This window comes from Caenorhabditis elegans, chromosome III, assembly GCF_000002985.6.
Source record: "Caenorhabditis elegans chromosome III".
Taxonomy (NCBI): domain Eukaryota; kingdom Metazoa; phylum Nematoda; class Chromadorea; order Rhabditida; family Rhabditidae; genus Caenorhabditis; species Caenorhabditis elegans.
In genome coordinates, this window is record NC_003281.10 from 4,905,812 (window position 1) to 4,922,249 (window position 16,438).

Genomic DNA, 16,438 nt, shown 5'->3' on the forward strand with positions numbered 1-16,438 from the left:
CATATATATTTTATACACCTTTAATGCACATAGAATTACAAAGTTAGATATGAATCTCTAATCTATCCAATAAGTAGGTCGATTTACGCGCATCATTCATTACTCAATATCTCCTTTGACATTTGCAACAAACTTTAACTACTATTTCCCAAGAATGTCAAACAAAAACAGAAGACACCCAAGGGAAGCTGTTCATTTGTTTGTTGCGATTTTGTAGTATTTAATAAGACCGCATATAAATGTTTGCAATTTATGATTACGGTTCCCGATCTCGGCACACCTAAAACAGTTTTTAAAAAATGTCGCACATAAAAATGTGTGCCTTTGAGGAGTACTGTAGTTTCCACTTTATCTCGTTTCCTTGCACATTTTGCTGTTTATTAAATAATCTTTTTTCACAAGTATTAATAAGAATGCCAGAAAAAGGAAAAATTGAGACCGGGGACCGTATTCTGGCACGTTGCAACACTTGTTTGATGTTGATTGTCTTCTTGTAATCCTATATAAACCAATAGAGGGTTCAAAAATAAACTAGAGAAAGTTTCCGTGCGAGTTTGCTCATTCCAATAATATTTCTGGTATGCTCATGTTTCATCATTCTTGTAAAAACTATTAGCACTGCCTAACCCCCTTATGCAAATACATATGCAATAGATCTATATTTCCTCAGTTCTTCCCGTTTTTATCTCTATATCTCTTTCTCTTCCACATTATTTCCCCACACACAGTTTTCTTATCAGTTTGTATCACCTTTCCTCTCTTTTCTTTCCGTATACCGCCAGTGAGTCATCTACACACTTCATTCACTTCTCACTTTTTGATTCGAAACGACATTTCCATTTTTTTCATGGAGAGAAAAGGAAGAGTAGTAGAGTCAATAAATGGTCTTGAAGTGACATCTACTTCTTTTTTTTTGTTTTTATTTTCAAATCGGTCTTTACATTTTCAGCATATATTTTTTTATGTTTAGGATCTTGCGATAACCCCCTTATTCTTCTCACTACACATTTCACCAGATTCAGGCATAACATGGTTTTCATTGATGTTTTATAGGTCTTCGATTGAAATATATATTTTTACACACGAGAACAATCACATAACATTTTTTAAAAATGAGAAAAATTAAACTCGATCTGAAAAATCGATGGTAACTTCCCAAAAACAAAATTTTGAAACTACAGTACTATTTGAAGGTGCACATCGTTTAACGAAAAATTTTCGTGTCGAGACCGGGTACCATATTTTCGGGGCAATAATCGAAATTTCGCCTTTTTTGTTGCCAACTGATAATACAGCTCAAAATTTCCAACTTTTCCTCAACTTATCCTCTTAGTCTCTTCTCTTATCGTTTCTACTAATCTTTGCACTCGTTTCGACCGCACAATTCCAATTTTCAGTTCTCCTTCTCCACAACATGTTTAGTAGCGAAGGAAAATTCCGAAAAACCTACCGTCATCAGTTTAATCAACTACGGACAGGAGATGAGACAGAGATTCCAATGTCAACACTTGCGTCTCGAATTGAAACACGAAAAATTCCATTGACAAACGGGCAGATTCATGCAATTAAGGAAGCTCCAGATGAGTTGGTCGATATTGATGGATTTCAGAAAATCGTAGGTTTCCAGCTATTTTTAAACTTTTTTGTTGCAAAGTCTGTGATGACTAGATTATTTTGTAAAAAAATGAGGGCGACTGGTTAAGTACCAATGACTCAATTGGTAGGTAGTAATTTCTGAGGAAACATTTCAAAATTATTTCGTAATCCGAAAAATCTACAATTCCGTAATGTAGATCGTGCCAGACCCATAAGCAAAATTACTATGAGCCTTTAAAAACTCGCGGTTTCGCTGAAAAACTATACAGTATCATACATTTTTTTGAATAAACATAGCAAAAGTAATTGTATGAAGTTTGCCCACAGTTATGGGCAGAACTATTTTGAACTGAGTGAATTTAATAAAGTATTCCAAATACACATGTAATTTCAGGTGACTTCAAAAGCTGCACAACGATCAACAATCAAGCGTATCATGTATGACATGGCAGATCCTATAATGAGCGACAGTCAGAAGATCGAAGTTCACTCCTATATTGACTCATATTCATGGTGCCCACCGCCGATTTTTATGCTTTTGATCACCATCATCCAGGTAAACCAAATACTTTTTGATTCAAATTAAACTTCTACAATTGCAGGTTGGAATTTTCTTTTTCTACTGGGAATCCGACGGTGGTAGAAGCATCTGGACAGATTGTGCTGGTTGTTTCGTGCACCATAATCATACAGCTCCGGGAATCTTCATTTTTGCGCCAAAATTGAGAGGCGAAGCGTGGAGATTCACATCCTATATGTTCTTGCATGCTGGGTTAGTCGGATTATTTAATTTTCGAAAATTTGAAACAAGCTTTGGTTTTTTACAGACTGAACCATCTTCTCGGAAACGTCATCATCCAACTATTAGTCGGGATTCCATTGGAAGTTGCTCATAAAATCTGGAGGATCGGTCCAATTTATCTGTTGGCAGTGACTTCTGGTTCTCTTCTACAGTATGCTATTGACCCGAATTCGCTTCTAGTTGGTGCTTCCGCAGGAGTTTATGCTCTCATTTTCGCACATGTAGCAAATGTTATTCTGGTGAGTCCAATTTTTAAAGAAATTATAAAATTAAACCTCTATATCTATAGAATTGGCATGAAATGCCACTACGATGGATCCGAGTCCTGGTGCTCTTCGTGTTCATCTTTCTGGATTTCGGTGGAGCCATTCATCGTCGATTCTATACAAATGACTGTGATTCTGTGTCACATCTTGCCCATATTGCTGGAGCAGTCACTGGATTATTCTTTGGATATGTAGTACTTTATAATGTAGTAGAACATCGAATTGAGAAAATAATTCGATATGTTTGCCTATTTCTATACTCTGCATTTTTTGCAACCACTATTATTTTTGTGATTGTTCGTCAGCCATATTCCAAAAATTTGTGGAACAACGAAAATTGCTCATAGAACTTAATAATTTTATAATTTTATATAGACATTTTCCTCGGGTTCTAGCTTTATTTGTATTTGTTTTGAACTACCGCCATACATTCCTTGATGGCTTTTCTGTGCTTACTTTGTGATAATGATGAAGATTCTCGTTTCAGATCATGTTTTAATTAAATAAATTGGAAAATATAAACAACCGCCTCCATAAACCCAAAAATTGAGATTCGTTCACAGTAAGGTTAGAGCTTTAAGGTCGTTCCATAAAATCGCGAATTGCATTGTAGAGTTGTTCAGAAGTTCGCCGAGCCATCATCAAGGGGGTATCTCCGTTACCAGCTATGACTCCAGCGTCGATTCCTGTAGAAATAATATTTATTTTTGAGTATTCCATAATTTATTAACTATCTTGAATAAATTTATTTGGTTCTCTAATTAGTATGAATTTTATCATAAGTTCCCCGGTATTTTTTTGTGATCTTTAAAACGTTTTCGTTGATAAATTTTAATTTTTTTTGGTAAAAAAATATTTTTTGAAAATGTGTTATACCTGGAGCTTGTAAGAGGTATCTGACAGTCATGTACACATTTTCTGGTTCTTCACTTCGACTATTCACTGCCAAGTGAAGAGCTGTCAAATTTCCATTGGAGAGAGCATTGACATCGGATCCATGACTCAAAAGACGCCCAACTACTTCAAAATTCGCCCAATTACTGGCTGAAAGTAATGGAGTCCATCCTTCATTCGTTTTTGACTCTTTATTGGCTCCAGATAACAGAAGGTGATCTACTATTGGTGAATGATTGTTGTATGAAGCACGATGAAGAGCTGTGTATCCATCGGCATCTCGAGACTGAAATTAAAATAGTTTAGAACAGTTTAAAATTATATAAAACTAACATTCAGCAAATTCGGTGTCTCCTCCAATAGAACCTTGACCAATTCGAGCTCACCATCTTCAGCAGCAGTCAGCCACTTTTCAATCGGATCTTCCATATTTTTCTCCTCAAGTCCTTCTGTATCATCTTGCCATGCCGATACAAACATTCCCGGATTGCTCTCTTTTTTATCCCGAATCTCATCGATCAACTCTTTCTGCAAAATCGAAACAATTAATTGAAACGAGAGCACTTTGAGAAGATTTCTCACAGTGAATCCCAGATTGACACCATCTTCCGCATTTGCCTGAGCTTCAAAATCGTTGATATCTTGATCAGCCATGTGTTGATCTGTCATCTGACAAAAACATTCAATTTCTATTACAAAACTGTGAAATTTTGTATTTTTGAAACAAGAATACGATACCCGGTCTCGAGACGCCCACAAAAGAGTTTGAACCTGTGAGGAGTACTGTAGGTTCCACGCCCTCTTTTATCGTTTTCTCTTGGTAACCTTTCAAAATAAATTGGTACAAGTCCAAAAGAGAAAATAAGTAGATGGTGCAGCAGCAAAGCGTGTAAGCTACAGTACTCTTTTTTAAAGTTGCCATACAAAAAAAGCGTGTCGAGACCGGCTACCGTAATCTTGATAGAAAATTGTTTATTTTTCGCATCTGTTTAGAATTTTCTGAAGAAGAGTAATCTGAAACTGAGTTTTAATATTTTAAAATTCTATATAAATATCAAAAAGCGTATATTTTACACAAATATATTAAACAGAGAAACACAATGAATAACGGAATGTATTTTATTAATCTAGTTATCACAAAGGAGCTGGCAACGAGGGGGCATGAATAAATAATAATTACATGATCTCAAGATATCATCTCTCCAAAATTTATTTGACTTTATCCAGACCATGTGTTCTATCGTAGTTTCGTATACCTTCGAGGCCTCCAATAAACTCTCCGCACACGAATACCTGAAACGTTTTTAAAAATAACTACTTTATCTCAGTTTTGTGGTTAATAAAAAACTGTCGTTAAGAAAAGCGTTCGGAAAAATATGAAACTTACATATGGGGATTTTTTGGTTTTAAATCGATTTTCCATCACTTTCAATACTTCTTCACCAGGCCAATCTGACTGCTTATCATGCTCAAAAACTTGAAATTTCGAGATATCGAGTCGATATGTTGACACCAATTGACAAACTTTTCTGTAAAACCTAATGTTTTTTGTTGAAAATGCCTTTCATTATACCTAAACTCTGGACAGTTGCTTTCTCCAAAAACCACAATTGGCGCTGAGTCCGGAATATTCTCCACAATTTTGATGGCTTTCTCGTTTTTATTGATAATTGATGTTTTTAATACAGACGATGTTGATGACGAGTGGCCAAGTACGTTACAAGTCTGAAAATTTATTTCTGTTAATTTCAAAATTCAAAAAGAGTAGAAAAGAATTAATAAATAAATAAAAAGTTCGTTCCGTGAAGCTCTACAAACTGCGTGTTTGTTTTTTTTTGTTGTTCAATATGAAAATCTTCGATTGAAATCAGTTTGGATTTTAGTTTCAAAGATGGCGGATGCAAATGCAACGATCTGTTATTTGAATGGTCTTTCTCTTCATACCATCAATGAAGTCGAGAAGGTATGTTTTTCAATGAAATTTTCAGACTTTCATTCTAAATCATTCAGATTTTGCTCGCTTTGCCAAAGAAAGGGGACCGCTGTGAAGTGCAAGTGACCAAACCGTTGAATGGAACCATCGGACGTAGTACTGGGGATGTCATTGCTTCAAAGGTTCAGTAGATGCCGGCTCAATTTTTAATAAAATTGCAAATTTCTAGAGCATGCAGATCCATGATGAGCCAAGACCATTGTCTCTGTCACCGCCTCTGCAGAAATCTGAGAAATCTTCGAAGAGCAAGAAACTTTCCGAGTACAGTTGCATGAGTTCGACTAAGGAACAAATGGAGACTGTGGTATTGCTCTTCAAAAAAAGTCCCCAAAATAATAATAGTTTTTTGAAGGAAATTCGCAACGGTTCCAATGCTTCTGCGGCAAAGAAACTCCAATGCAAGGTCTTGACTGATCAAGTTCGTGTCTCGCCAATCGTCTCGTGCAACGGAGTGATTTTGGAGTTGGATGTTGAAGTCACAATTCCTGATCGTGAGGAGAAGAAGAAATTGAAGTTGGAGATCGAGTGCCCCGATTTTGTGCCAGCTCGCATCAAAATTGGCAACAAATGGAAGAAAATTGTTTGAGCGAAAAAGAGTACGATTTGGAGGCAATAAATATTTTGTATTTGATTAAAGTAACTACCTTTTCTTGTTCTTCATATTCTCGTTGCCTTTTTTCGGCTTCTTCTTTCAGTTTCTCTTCACGTTTTGATGTTTCAATTTTCTCTTTCTCGTCGTGCTCTCGTTGTTGTTTCTGTCTTGCCAATCGCATCTTATCGGCTTCTCTGTCTTGAACTTGTCTATCTGAAACGTTTTATTGATGGATAAATCTGTGGTTTTCTTACCGAACTTTTTCTGCTCGATAAGCCTTCGTTCTTCTTCTCTCGCTACCATTAAGTCATAAATATACTTCTTGAAAAGAATGTATATTAAGATCACAACAAAAACTGTCATCCATCCGTAAACTTCAAGAAACGCCCAGGTGCTTGTTCGAAGATCTATAATTATATCGCTTAAATATATGCTCAACAGTTGAACTATTGAAATTCTCGTTATTACCTTGAAGAGTACCCATATTGCTTTAATAAACGTTGAATTATAGCGAAAAAACACCAAAAATTGACAACTTGTCTTGTCCGAGAGGAGTACACGACATTCGGATTCTCGGCCGTGGCCTAGAATATTAGTCAATTTTTGTGCATTTCCACGATTTTTCAACCAGTTTTATTTAACTTTTTTTTCGTCTCTAAAACCACAAAATCGAAATAAAATTTTGAGTTTTCTTGTAAAATATCTTATTTGAAATATTCTGAATACATTTTCTCTTTTTTTGAGATCAAATGGACGCCACAACTCTTTCGAGATTGTCAGAGTTTGAAAAAGAGAAAAAGTTTTATGATGCTCTTCAATTCTACCGGACCAAGGTCACACGCAGTTTCCGATTGAAAAATGCAAATGAAGTGGCTATTCCACTCGTTAAACACGCACTGGAATTCTTCTTCAGAGGTTTGAAAACCAAAATAGAAAATCAAATCTTTTTTATTTTCAGAAAAACAATATCAATGCGCCATCGATATCACCACACAATATGCCGAGTGTCTCTCGAAAAATAACGTTGATCTTGGAGAAGAAGCCTTCAATATTCTTGCTGATAGCGTCTCAAAGTTCGCTAATTTTGCAGAGATTGAGAACGAGGCTGGAAATTCAGAACCCGAACAGTTGTTGAACACTGCACGTTGTAAATGTGTTGACTTGGCCATTCAATGGTAGGTTTATTTGTCGAGGCAATTAAAATATTATTTGATTATTTAATTCAGGACAAAGCAAAAAGCAACCACTCCGATTGAGAAGAAATACGGTTCCGCAGCCTTTCATACTGTTCTCGCCAAAAAGCTAGTTGCCGTCGATCATGTGGAACTTGCCAAAAATCATTTCTTGCTTTCCGATGACTTTAAATCATTCGCCAATTTCCTTCACCAAGAATATGAAAGCTTTAAACAAAAAGAGTCTGAACCAGAAGTCATTATTGTTGAAGCCGTTTTTCAGTCACTCTGTCTCGATCGTTTCCCATTTGCCGTATCTCTTTTCACTGAATACGTGGCTCCTGCCAAGTATCCGTTCACAAAGCCATTGCTCAATTTCCAGCACATATTATTTGACGTTATTGAGACGGAAAACGTGAGTTGAAAACGAACACTGACTTTTAAAAACTGTTTTTCCAGCAACCTCAATATTCGGAGCTCACCTCTAGCTATCAAACAGAATTGAAAAGGTCCCTCGCATTCATTGGATATCTCACGAGAATTGGGAAGCTCTATTTCGGAATTCGTGATAATCAATGCATGAGCGGCGGTCTGGGTGGACTTTTTTCAGGTTCGCTTAAAATTTTAATTTAAAAAAATAATTAACACATTTATTTTAGGACTTCTTGGTGGTCAAAAAGAGGAAGAAACTGCAACTTCTCATATCACTTCTCGGACTCCAGCTCGTCAAAAGCCAGCTGCCATGTCTCAACCTTCTCCATTCGGTCCATTTGGCGCTCTTGCTGGTGCACCGGCTCCAGCTCCAGTTCCAAAGAAAATTCAAAAAGTTGAAATGGAAGAGGATCTCGATTAAGTTTAGATTTCATGTTAAACTATACCTTTTCTTATTGAAAATTGCTCCTTATTTACTGGAAATATTCCCCGATTACCCCTTTTTGTTCCGCTCTTCTTTCATGTGATATTGGGTTTAACTGATGCTTTTTATTGAATATAAAAATTCGAGTTTATTGGTGATAATAGGATCCCACAGTGGAAAACGTTCTGAATAGATAAATACGAGCCGTTGCAAAAAATGAACAAATAATTAAGAAACAACAACAAACGGGGATGATAGAAGAAAACACCGGTGCTCACATCTTGTTGACTTCGCGAAGTCCGAGAATCTTGAAGCATGTTGACATGACTTTTCGGGTAACATCACACAAAGCGAGACGATGCATATGGACAAATGGTTTTTCTGAAAATAAGATTCCATAAATTATTTAAAAGGCTCGACATGTAATTACACACATACCTCCTTCCTTATTTTCAATAACGTAACACTCGTTGTAGAAGTCGTGGAACAGAGTGGCCAACTGATATACGTAGTCGCACATTTGATGAAGCATAAGACTGTCCAAAACAAGAAGAACACAATCCGAGAGCTTCAACAATTGTTTGGCGAGTTTAAACTCTCCTGGATGATCCAATGGGAGTGTTGGTGTACTCGCAATGTATTTGACCAAATCAACATTTTTAACTTCGTCTTTTTCGAAAATTGATTGAATTCGAGTGTATGCATAAAGCAAGTAAACCGCAGTGTTGCCTCGATCTTCAAGCATTCGGTCGAAGGAGAAAACGTAATCCTGAAAAAAGTTGTTTATTTAAGAACTGTTGAGAAGCTCTCTTACCTGTGTACGAGTATGAGATAAATCAGCATATTTCACGCATCCGAAAGCTACAGCATCGCGAGCAGCAACTAATTGTTCTTCACTCATAGCTGTTTCTCTTCCCTTTTCGATCAATTTTTCAGTTGCTCGTTTTACTCCTTCCGACAATAAATCCAACAAGCGTACAGTTTCACCACTTCTCGTTTTGAACTTTTTCTTATCGTCTCCGAGCACAAGACCGAAAGCAACGTGCTCCACACGTTGAATAGACTCATCGTACCTAAAAAAGTTCAGAATGCTTGTAATTTATCTATAATTCAATTATACTAACCATCCAAAATCTCTTCCGGCAGCATAGACAGTTTCCAAATGAAGACTTTGTCCAGAATCAACAACGTAGATATTCCAATCACACTTCTCTTCGAGCATTCTGTACTTGAGAGCAGCCAAATCAGAAGTATCATATGTGAATCCACCGTCAGATTTGACAACAGTCAAAGGAATATCACATCCTGTTGGGAACATAATCTGGCGACCATCTTCTTCCCGGAGCATGTCTGGTTCTGCAAATGATTAAATAGAACGGACTTCATTTCGATTTCAATCTTACTGTTTGTCTTAACCCATTTGACAAGTTCAATCATTTTGTCCTGATAGAATGATTCTCCAACATCCTTGATTTTGATGTCCAAATAATTGTAGACAATTTGGTTATCTGTAAATATAGCATGTTAGCTTGCCATTATTAGTTTGTGTCGCGAATCTCATTTACCCGACTAACTTCTGTTAATAATAAAAAATATACAAAATAAATGAAATCAACCGGGAAACAACCTCTGCAACCTTTACGTGGAAGTTCAGATGTCTATGTAGAGAGAAAATTGTGGAAGAGACATTAGTTCCGTGTGAGAACGTACATTTTTTAGAAACATCGCAAATGGTATTCCATGCTTTCACAATATCTCCATCATGACTTTGCAGCTTCACAACATACTCGTATGCGCGTTTCTTGAATTGTTCATCCTCATCGAATCGCTTCTTTGACTCTTTGTAGAAAGCTTGAAGATCCGAAATATCGGGAAGCTTCTTCAAAAAATCTGGGAATCGATCGTAGAGATGTGCGATGAGCATTCCGAATTGTGTTCCCCAATCACCAATATGATTCACTCGAAGAACCTGAAAATATCATATGAATTTTTTGAATTTGTCCTAATTGTCCTACATCAAATCCAACAGCTTCGAAAAGACGACAAATCGAATCTCCGATGATCGTAGACCTCAAGTGTCCTACGTGCATTTCTTTGGCAATATTTGGAGAGGAGAAGTCAACGAGAACCCGTTTCCTGGTAAGCTTTGGAAGTTTCACTCCTTCTGATGCTAGAAGGGAAATTTGACGACGTAGGTAATCGGTGTTCAGGAAAATATTGATAAATCCAGCTGGCATTACATCAATCTTTTCAACGAAATCAATTTTAGTGGGCAGTTTTGCTTGAATCTCCTTTGCGACATCTCCAGGTCTTTTATTGATCTTGTTGGCTTTGAGCTTCTGAAATGAGGATGTATTTATATATTTCTAAACTGGTTCAACTTACAGCCGCGATAGGCATCGCAGAATTACACTGGTAGTCTCCGAATTGCGGGTTTGGAGTTTCAGCGAGGAGCAGGGGAACATCAAGTCCAGGGAATGCATCTTCAATCGCTTTCTTAAAAAGTGATTGAAGGCGTCCGAAAATACTGCTACCGTAATCCTCAACTGTCACATAGTCGACTTTTTTAGCTTGTTTTGGTGGAGCACCGCCTCTGTAATAACTAAGGAAGTTTTTAGAAAAAGAATTATCTGAAAAATCAAACAATAGAAGTGAGGGAAGGGTTTATTGGAAACTTGAAAATATCTATATTTTCTTTTACAACCAGTAGAAATACTATAAATGATCTCCCAATTTTCAGAGAATTCCATAATTACACGCACGTTTTGCCGTCTTTTTTGGCCTTCTTCTCGGCTGGAGCAGAGGTAGAAGAAGATGGAGAACTAGTTGATGTTGCTTTCACACCATTTTTCTTGTTCTTGGCTGCCTGTTCGGCAATGCTCTTCTCGAGAATCGACTTCCGGTATTTGAGCTTATCGTTCAATTTCTTGGCATCGCCGAGTTCCGGAATATGTTCCAAAAGTTCGTCAGTAAGCTCTCCCTTTTGCATGGCAGTTATGAGACGATTCAGAAGCGCAGCTTGGTCGGACTGAAATGATAAAAAAAACTTCCACATCTTGTGAATTAAAACTCACCGCTGCTGAGTAGTCAGAGTATCCTTGTTGCAGCTCTTTATTGGCTGACATTTTGTAAACCCTGAAAAGCACACTGCTGGAAATAAATTTGAGAATATCAAAGAAGATATTTAACAGGCTTGCTGCACTGAAAATTACAAAATAGTCAATTACTTTAATTGTAACAATGTAAATTTCATGTAAAAGAAAATTCGGTCTGACAAATCAGAATAAGATCAAATTGAGTGAAGATTGGAAAGAGATAAAAAACAGTAGAACAAATAGAAAACGGATCAACAAATGAAATAATCAATAACTTTCAGTCGCGGATTAGAAGTCAGTCTTCTTCATGAGAAGGTACAGATTCATGTCGACCTCGAAACCATGCAAATTGATAGCCTCGCCCTTCAAACGCATCAGTAGACCGCCAAACGAAGCATAAGCAGCGAGCTTTCCGCCGTCAGTTCCAGTATCATCGTCTTCCAAGCGGTAAACTTTTCCGTACATCACATATTCATACTGTTTGATTCTTGGGTATTCTGCCTGAAAGGGAAACGATTGAGTTACACAATAAGTGAAATGTAGTTTTCAATTTCAGTTATCTAATCAGTTATCCAAGTCAAAACGAGACAGGTAGTGCAAACATATATTTAAAAAATGTAAAAAGATAAAAACTCACTTTTGGATCATATTCTCCTTCATCGGCAAGTCCGTCTTCTCGGAGTGTAGTGGCCAGAACAAGACGAACTTTGTCGTTCTGCTTCAGTGGATAGATCTGCGAGTTGATATCAATGATAAGCTCCATTCTAAAAAATTTTCAATTCTCATAGTCAGTAAAAAAGTTAATGTTAAAATAATCTCACTTGAAAGACTCAGCATCGCAGAAGTATCGAGAAACTCTGTCGAATTTTTTGCCGTCTGGATCCACGCTTTTCACTTTGAACATATCGTCGAAAATAATTCCAGCCATTTTCTAAAATAAAGAAAGTTTTTATCATAAGAAACAGCAATAAGCAGTTGGTAAACAAGAAAAAATTGAGGAAAGAAACTCGAAGAAATGGAAAACCGAAACAAAAAACTTAAAGGTGCAAACATTTACGCGCGCGGGTTTCGCAACGATTCTCTCTTTTTTGCGCGGGCATTCAAATTGGGGTTTCCGGGGATATCTAAAAATGGGAGATGAGCGAATTGCAATGTTCCAATGTCCATGAATATGTTCATGAATATATTCAGTATGTCAATCTTGAATCAAAGTTTTATTTTGTAAATTTTAAATCTTTGCTGATAATAAGGCTCATTTACAAATGTCATGCCACAAGGAACAGTTTCAAAACCAAATTCGCGAAATAACCAATAAATTAAACTAAAATTTGAATGTTGCCGACTCCTGAGTATGTCCATCAAAAATGAATGTGTTATCAATGGGAACATATTGATTGGTAGCCAATTTGATAATCTCTTGAGCAGCTATTCCACCGACGTACGATGAAATGACATGTAACTCCGCAGCACCAAAACGACAAATTTCAGCGATAGCAGTGTCTGTCACTTTATTTGAGATTGATGTGAAGTCCTGTTCATCCTAAAATTTGTTAATAGTTTTAATTTCACTAACGAATGTAATAAACCTTCAAAGCTTCTCGAATCAAAACTTCAACTCTCTTCTTCAAATCTTGAGCATCAATTGAAACTGGAACTCCATTAGTTCCTGGGTAACGTCCTTTTTCTTTTTGGAACCTTCCAACTGCCCTCATCAGTAGCATCCACGTGGCTTCATCAACTTTCTGATTTCTAGTCTCTTCATCAATATTGCTTTCACGAATTTTCTCAACAATTGCTTTGGTTTCTTCGTTGTAGTCAAGCACATCGCCATACTGAACTCGAATCCGATCAGCGTTCTTACAGAAACGATAGCAAACGTCATCCGATATGACGTCACCAACACCTCGTTCCTTCTCTACTTCACGTGTCAAACGAAGCACTTCCTGAGCATCTGAAAGAGCTTTTTCGTGGAAAAGAGTTGCGAGGCGAGTGTATCGAGAAGAATCAGAAGTCATATCAGGAAGAGTTCCACGAAGAGGCAGAAGATTATTATTCTCGGTGACAAAACGACGAAGAGCTTCACAGATTAACCAGAATGGGCGTGTCGATGTTGAACATTGTGGAGAAGAGAGAATCGATTTTACAGAAGAACCAATCTGAAACTTACTAGAAATGAGAATCAATTTGGATAATTTATCAAAAACTTACCGTAGTTCTTTGAAAAGCTCGAATAACCGCCGCTTTCGCCTCATCAAAATTCTCAGAATCCTTGGTTCCGGATTCTTCACTCGAACGTCGGAAACTCATAAGAATCGCCTGAAGTTCTTTACGTTCCGCAGTTGTAGATGGGAACGCTTCAGGATCATTTCGTTGCTTTCTGAATACTTCGAGAGCTGAAATTAAGAAGGTAAATAACAGAATACAACCATAATTGCGAGAAAAACCTTTGAAGTGAAGAAGAATATACGGAGTATGGCGGAGTTGTTCTAGAGTCATTTCATCTAGATTTGTTTCATTGATCATTTCAATAAGCTTTGAAAATGGAGCATCCAATCTGAGAAATAAAAACTTTTTTGGAAGTTTTCATGTATATTTTACCGTAAATCAGGTCTCGGATTCTCTTCGTGTGAGTTAGCAATTGTGTGTTCTTTGATGCAGATTCGAATGGTACCAATTAGTCCAAAAGTTCTGAATTTTGGAATTTTAACTGCAAGAACTTCAAATTTTGAAAATATCGTACTTGATACAGATGAATGGAACTCTAATATTATACAAAACTTTCGCGAACGTCGTATCAATTTCTTCATTTTGATTTGCAGCAACAACCACAGAAAACGTTGTCAGCTTTTCCACATCTTCCATAGCTAACGCTGTTGGTGGCTGACTACTTGCACTACCAGAGACTGATGGATTCAGTTCGGTAAGCTTCTCCAATGTTGCCTCGGCACGAGAACGTCCAATATCATCTGCATGGAGGAAGAAATTCTGACCGATGTCAGCTTGTTCAACTTTGGCGTCATCAACGACATAGAATGATTGAACACCGGCGAGAACCAACGATTTCAATATTTCTGTTGCTAAAAATATTTAGATTGGATTTTTAATTCAATTTTTTCAAAAATACCTAGCGAATCGCTTCCAAGAACACATGCACTTGTTGAACCAATTGATGCTTGTCCTTCTTCTCCCCAAAGTCGAACTTGACGATCGTATCTAGTGGATGGGTCAAATGGTAGCATTTTCTAAAATTATACAAGTTGGAAATCTGAAAATTTCGTTTTGGTTTCTAAACAAAAATATACATTATGAAGAGTTCACAATCAATTAATATAAAAAATTATAAAGAATCTCAAAAAAGAAAAATATATATAGACAAATCTGATATTTATGGCAAGATTATTCAATAAAAATTTTACACGAAGTGTATGGCGAGTTTCACAAGAATGATAACTACATATTTATAAAAAAAATTATTTTTTCTCGTGAAGAGATTTACGATCCCATTTCAAATTGGTGAACGAATCGGGGCGAAGATATGTCAGCTCTTCGTTCTTGTTTCTCATGCAGGCAGTACGACCGAGAACAAATAGAAGATCGCTCATTCTGAAATTGATATTTCTTACTAACGATGAATCGATAACCATAGTACCTATTCAAGAACTTTAATGCCATTGGATCGACGTCTTCGTCTCTCATAAGTGGAACAATACTCCGTTCAGCTCGACGACAAATTGCGCGGGAATACTGTAATTGAGCAGACGTCATTCCACCGCCAGAAAGAATAAATTGTCGGATTGCAGGCAACGCGTCTCCGTATCGATCGATTTCTGCATTTATCCATTCAACCATTGCAATATCGAATGCAGTTTTCTCTGAAAGAATAGAATACGGCTCAATAGTGATTTTTAAAAATTATTTTTTAGAAAAATATAAAGCCAGAGACCTTCATATGAAAATCTCCGATCTTTCCTCTATATGTGATTTTTATTTTATTTTAATTCAATAGAATTAACTTTTTTTTTGATAAACCAAACTTGAAAAAATTTGTTTGGTTTCCGAAAAAATTTCAGTTTTTTGACTTTCTCTGAAAATACCAAGTCACTTCGACTACTTTCTTGATTCGAAAGAATTTTCCGGGATTTAAAATAAAGATACAAAATTGAAAATCGGTAACGGAAACTTTAGATTTTTCACTCTTTAGAAAAAAAACACACTTTGTTTTCTCTCCGAAGAATTTTTTGGTGGAGTAGCAAGATGAGCTCCAACATCCTGTAGACAACATTGAAGGCGTGTTAATGTCTCCACTACATCGCTCATTGAACCATCGTTTTGAGCAGATGCTCCACAGACACCAAGAAATGAAGACAATTCATCGGTTGCTCCGAGAGCATTGAAAGTGTCGTCATCTTTCCAGCGACGCTCATTGTTGTACAGAGAAGATTGCCCAGAATCACCAGTTCCACGGCCTGAAAATTTAATTTTAACGTAGTAAAATCGGTTGCTCTTTCAGTTGAAATAATCGATGGTTTTAGACGTTTACCTTGTTTAAATCCTCTTCCCAAATCAGAAGAGCTCATCGAAATGTAGAGTTGACTGTTACGGGACAATGAGGAAAAAATGAGAAGTTTGTTCGTCGATTGTGATGCCAACCGTACGCAACTCCGAATCATCTAAATGCAAACATAGGTTTATCAGTTGAAAGTGGCCACTACGTGGTGACAAGGAAATTGCTAATGGTAAATTTTTCTTAAATTTTCGAGCTTATTCTATAGATTATTTGGTATGAGAGATGATGCATAATATTACCCTGGTATTATTGAAACAAAAAACATGACAAAACGAATCATGAATTATTGAAAAGATCCGGTATCATATTTTTTGAACCGAAAATGGTCATGTTTCGAACCTAGGTAACTTTTAAAAAAATGTATATACATAGGTATTTTTTTAAATAAATAGTAAACTGGAAAACCTGTTTAATTTTCACTATGAGACCCGAAGAACTCGGGGGATGTCCAACTGGGGGGATTACCAACTCGGGGGATTGGCCCCGCCCACAGAACCGTGGCTTGCAATACGCCCATTTCTGCAACTGCCGCACGGTTTTAAAATCATTTTTTCTTGTTAATCCTCGCTCTATTGATAAAAATACAATTTTAAAATCGTGCGGCA

At 36.8% G+C, this 16,438-nt stretch overlaps 9 protein-coding genes across 13 annotated transcripts; 3 read left to right on the top strand and 6 right to left on the bottom strand.

The window, feature by feature from the left end:
• The first annotated feature begins 1,384 nt into the window (after window positions 1-1,384).
• On the top strand, window positions 1,385-3,182 carry rom-1 (Rhomboid-related protein 1). The gene is made up of 5 exons (NM_065628.4): window positions 1,385-1,615; window positions 1,991-2,152; window positions 2,199-2,368; window positions 2,424-2,637; window positions 2,688-3,182. Exons 1-5 carry the CDS (start codon window positions 1,415-1,417, stop codon window positions 3,009-3,011), a joined length of 1,071 nt encoding a protein of 356 aa, NP_498029.2. The 5' UTR covers window positions 1,385-1,414; the 3' UTR covers window positions 3,012-3,182.
• On the bottom strand, window positions 3,149-4,227 carry F26F4.12 (ANK_REP_REGION domain-containing protein; the record flags this gene model as incomplete). Its single annotated transcript, NM_065629.6, has 4 exons — window positions 3,149-3,350; window positions 3,541-3,844; window positions 3,892-4,086; window positions 4,141-4,227. 4 exons carry the CDS (start codon window positions 4,225-4,227, stop codon window positions 3,241-3,243), a joined length of 696 nt encoding a protein of 231 aa, NP_498030.1. The 3' UTR covers window positions 3,149-3,240.
• Window positions 4,228-4,663: 436 nt separating this feature from the next.
• Window positions 4,664-6,710, bottom strand: F26F4.9. Of its 2 annotated transcripts, NM_065630.6 has the most exons (6): window positions 6,612-6,710; window positions 6,398-6,550; window positions 6,196-6,356; window positions 5,132-5,283; window positions 4,946-5,087; window positions 4,664-4,851 (listed from the first exon to the last, which is right to left on the bottom strand). In NM_065630.6, the coding sequence occupies exons 1-6, from the start codon at window positions 6,625-6,627 to the stop codon at window positions 4,768-4,770; spliced, it is 708 nt and encodes a 235-aa protein (NP_498031.3). In that variant the 5' UTR covers window positions 6,628-6,710; the 3' UTR covers window positions 4,664-4,767. The 2 variants fall into 2 exon arrangements, with proteins under 2 accessions (NP_498031.3, NP_498033.1); NM_065632.9 differs by lacking the exons at window positions 4,664-4,851; window positions 4,946-5,087; window positions 5,132-5,283 and having other exon boundaries at window positions 6,027-6,356; window positions 6,403-6,550; window positions 6,612-6,673.
• On the top strand, window positions 5,444-6,181 carry F26F4.2 (PDZ domain-containing protein). The gene is made up of 4 exons (NM_065631.6): window positions 5,444-5,521; window positions 5,569-5,673; window positions 5,721-5,855; window positions 5,904-6,181. The coding sequence occupies exons 1-4, from the start codon at window positions 5,450-5,452 to the stop codon at window positions 6,135-6,137; spliced, it is 546 nt and encodes a 181-aa protein (NP_498032.1). The 5' UTR covers window positions 5,444-5,449; the 3' UTR covers window positions 6,138-6,181.
• A 177-nt stretch (window positions 6,711-6,887) lies between the features above and the next one.
• On the top strand, window positions 6,888-8,322 carry cee-1 (Get4 family protein). The gene is made up of 5 exons (NM_065633.11): window positions 6,888-7,058; window positions 7,102-7,318; window positions 7,370-7,730; window positions 7,775-7,925; window positions 7,975-8,322. The coding sequence occupies exons 1-5, from the start codon at window positions 6,893-6,895 to the stop codon at window positions 8,166-8,168; spliced, it is 1,089 nt and encodes a 362-aa protein (NP_498034.1). The 5' UTR covers window positions 6,888-6,892; the 3' UTR covers window positions 8,169-8,322.
• rars-1 (putative arginine--tRNA ligase, cytoplasmic) lies at window positions 8,285-11,306 on the bottom strand (the record flags this gene model as incomplete). 3 transcript variants are annotated; one of them, NM_001027380.8, is made up of 10 exons in its annotated part: window positions 8,285-8,552; window positions 8,610-8,940; window positions 8,986-9,244; window positions 9,296-9,527; window positions 9,575-9,679; window positions 9,882-10,140; window positions 10,187-10,510; window positions 10,557-10,764; window positions 10,934-11,199; window positions 11,246-11,306. In NM_001027380.8, the coding sequence occupies 10 exons, from the start codon at window positions 11,294-11,296 to the stop codon at window positions 8,446-8,448; spliced, it is 2,142 nt and encodes a 713-aa protein (NP_001022551.1). In that variant the 3' UTR covers window positions 8,285-8,445. The 3 variants fall into 3 exon arrangements, with proteins under 3 accessions (NP_001022551.1, NP_001431053.1, NP_001379725.1); NM_001444086.1 differs by having other exon boundaries at window positions 8,323-8,552; window positions 8,606-8,940; window positions 11,246-11,296; NM_001393333.1 differs by lacking the exons at window positions 8,285-8,552; window positions 8,610-8,940; window positions 8,986-9,244; ... (3 more) ...; window positions 10,187-10,510; window positions 10,557-10,764 and having other exon boundaries at window positions 10,819-11,199.
• Window positions 11,307-11,431: 125 nt separating this feature from the next.
• Window positions 11,432-12,197, bottom strand: rpb-8 (putative DNA-directed RNA polymerases I, II, and III subunit RPABC3). Its single transcript, NM_065635.5, has 3 exons — window positions 12,088-12,197; window positions 11,904-12,030; window positions 11,432-11,767 (listed from the first exon to the last, which is right to left on the bottom strand). Exons 1-3 carry the CDS (start codon window positions 12,192-12,194, stop codon window positions 11,555-11,557), a joined length of 447 nt encoding a protein of 148 aa, NP_498036.1. The 5' UTR covers window positions 12,195-12,197; the 3' UTR covers window positions 11,432-11,554.
• A 268-nt stretch (window positions 12,198-12,465) lies between these two features.
• ula-1 (NEDD8-activating enzyme E1 regulatory subunit) lies at window positions 12,466-14,510 on the bottom strand. 2 transcript variants are annotated; one of them, NM_001361710.4, is made up of 7 exons: window positions 14,391-14,510; window positions 14,007-14,343; window positions 13,865-13,954; window positions 13,711-13,820; window positions 13,475-13,659; window positions 12,853-13,428; window positions 12,466-12,806 (listed from the first exon to the last, which is right to left on the bottom strand). In NM_001361710.4, the coding sequence occupies exons 1-7, from the start codon at window positions 14,503-14,505 to the stop codon at window positions 12,588-12,590; spliced, it is 1,632 nt and encodes a 543-aa protein (NP_001348740.1). In that variant the 5' UTR covers window positions 14,506-14,510; the 3' UTR covers window positions 12,466-12,587. The 2 variants fall into 2 exon arrangements, with proteins under 2 accessions (NP_001348740.1, NP_498037.2); NM_065636.6 differs by having other exon boundaries at window positions 12,471-12,806; window positions 12,853-13,422; window positions 14,391-14,508.
• Window positions 14,511-14,630: 120 nt separating this feature from the next.
• On the bottom strand, window positions 14,631-15,936 carry mmab-1 (Corrinoid adenosyltransferase MMAB). Its single transcript, NM_001392082.1, has 4 exons — window positions 15,807-15,936; window positions 15,481-15,732; window positions 14,916-15,138; window positions 14,631-14,869 (listed from the first exon to the last, which is right to left on the bottom strand). The coding sequence occupies exons 1-4, from the start codon at window positions 15,841-15,843 to the stop codon at window positions 14,737-14,739; spliced, it is 645 nt and encodes a 214-aa protein (NP_001379723.1). The 5' UTR covers window positions 15,844-15,936; the 3' UTR covers window positions 14,631-14,736.
• Between the last annotated feature and the right edge of the window lie 502 nt (window positions 15,937-16,438).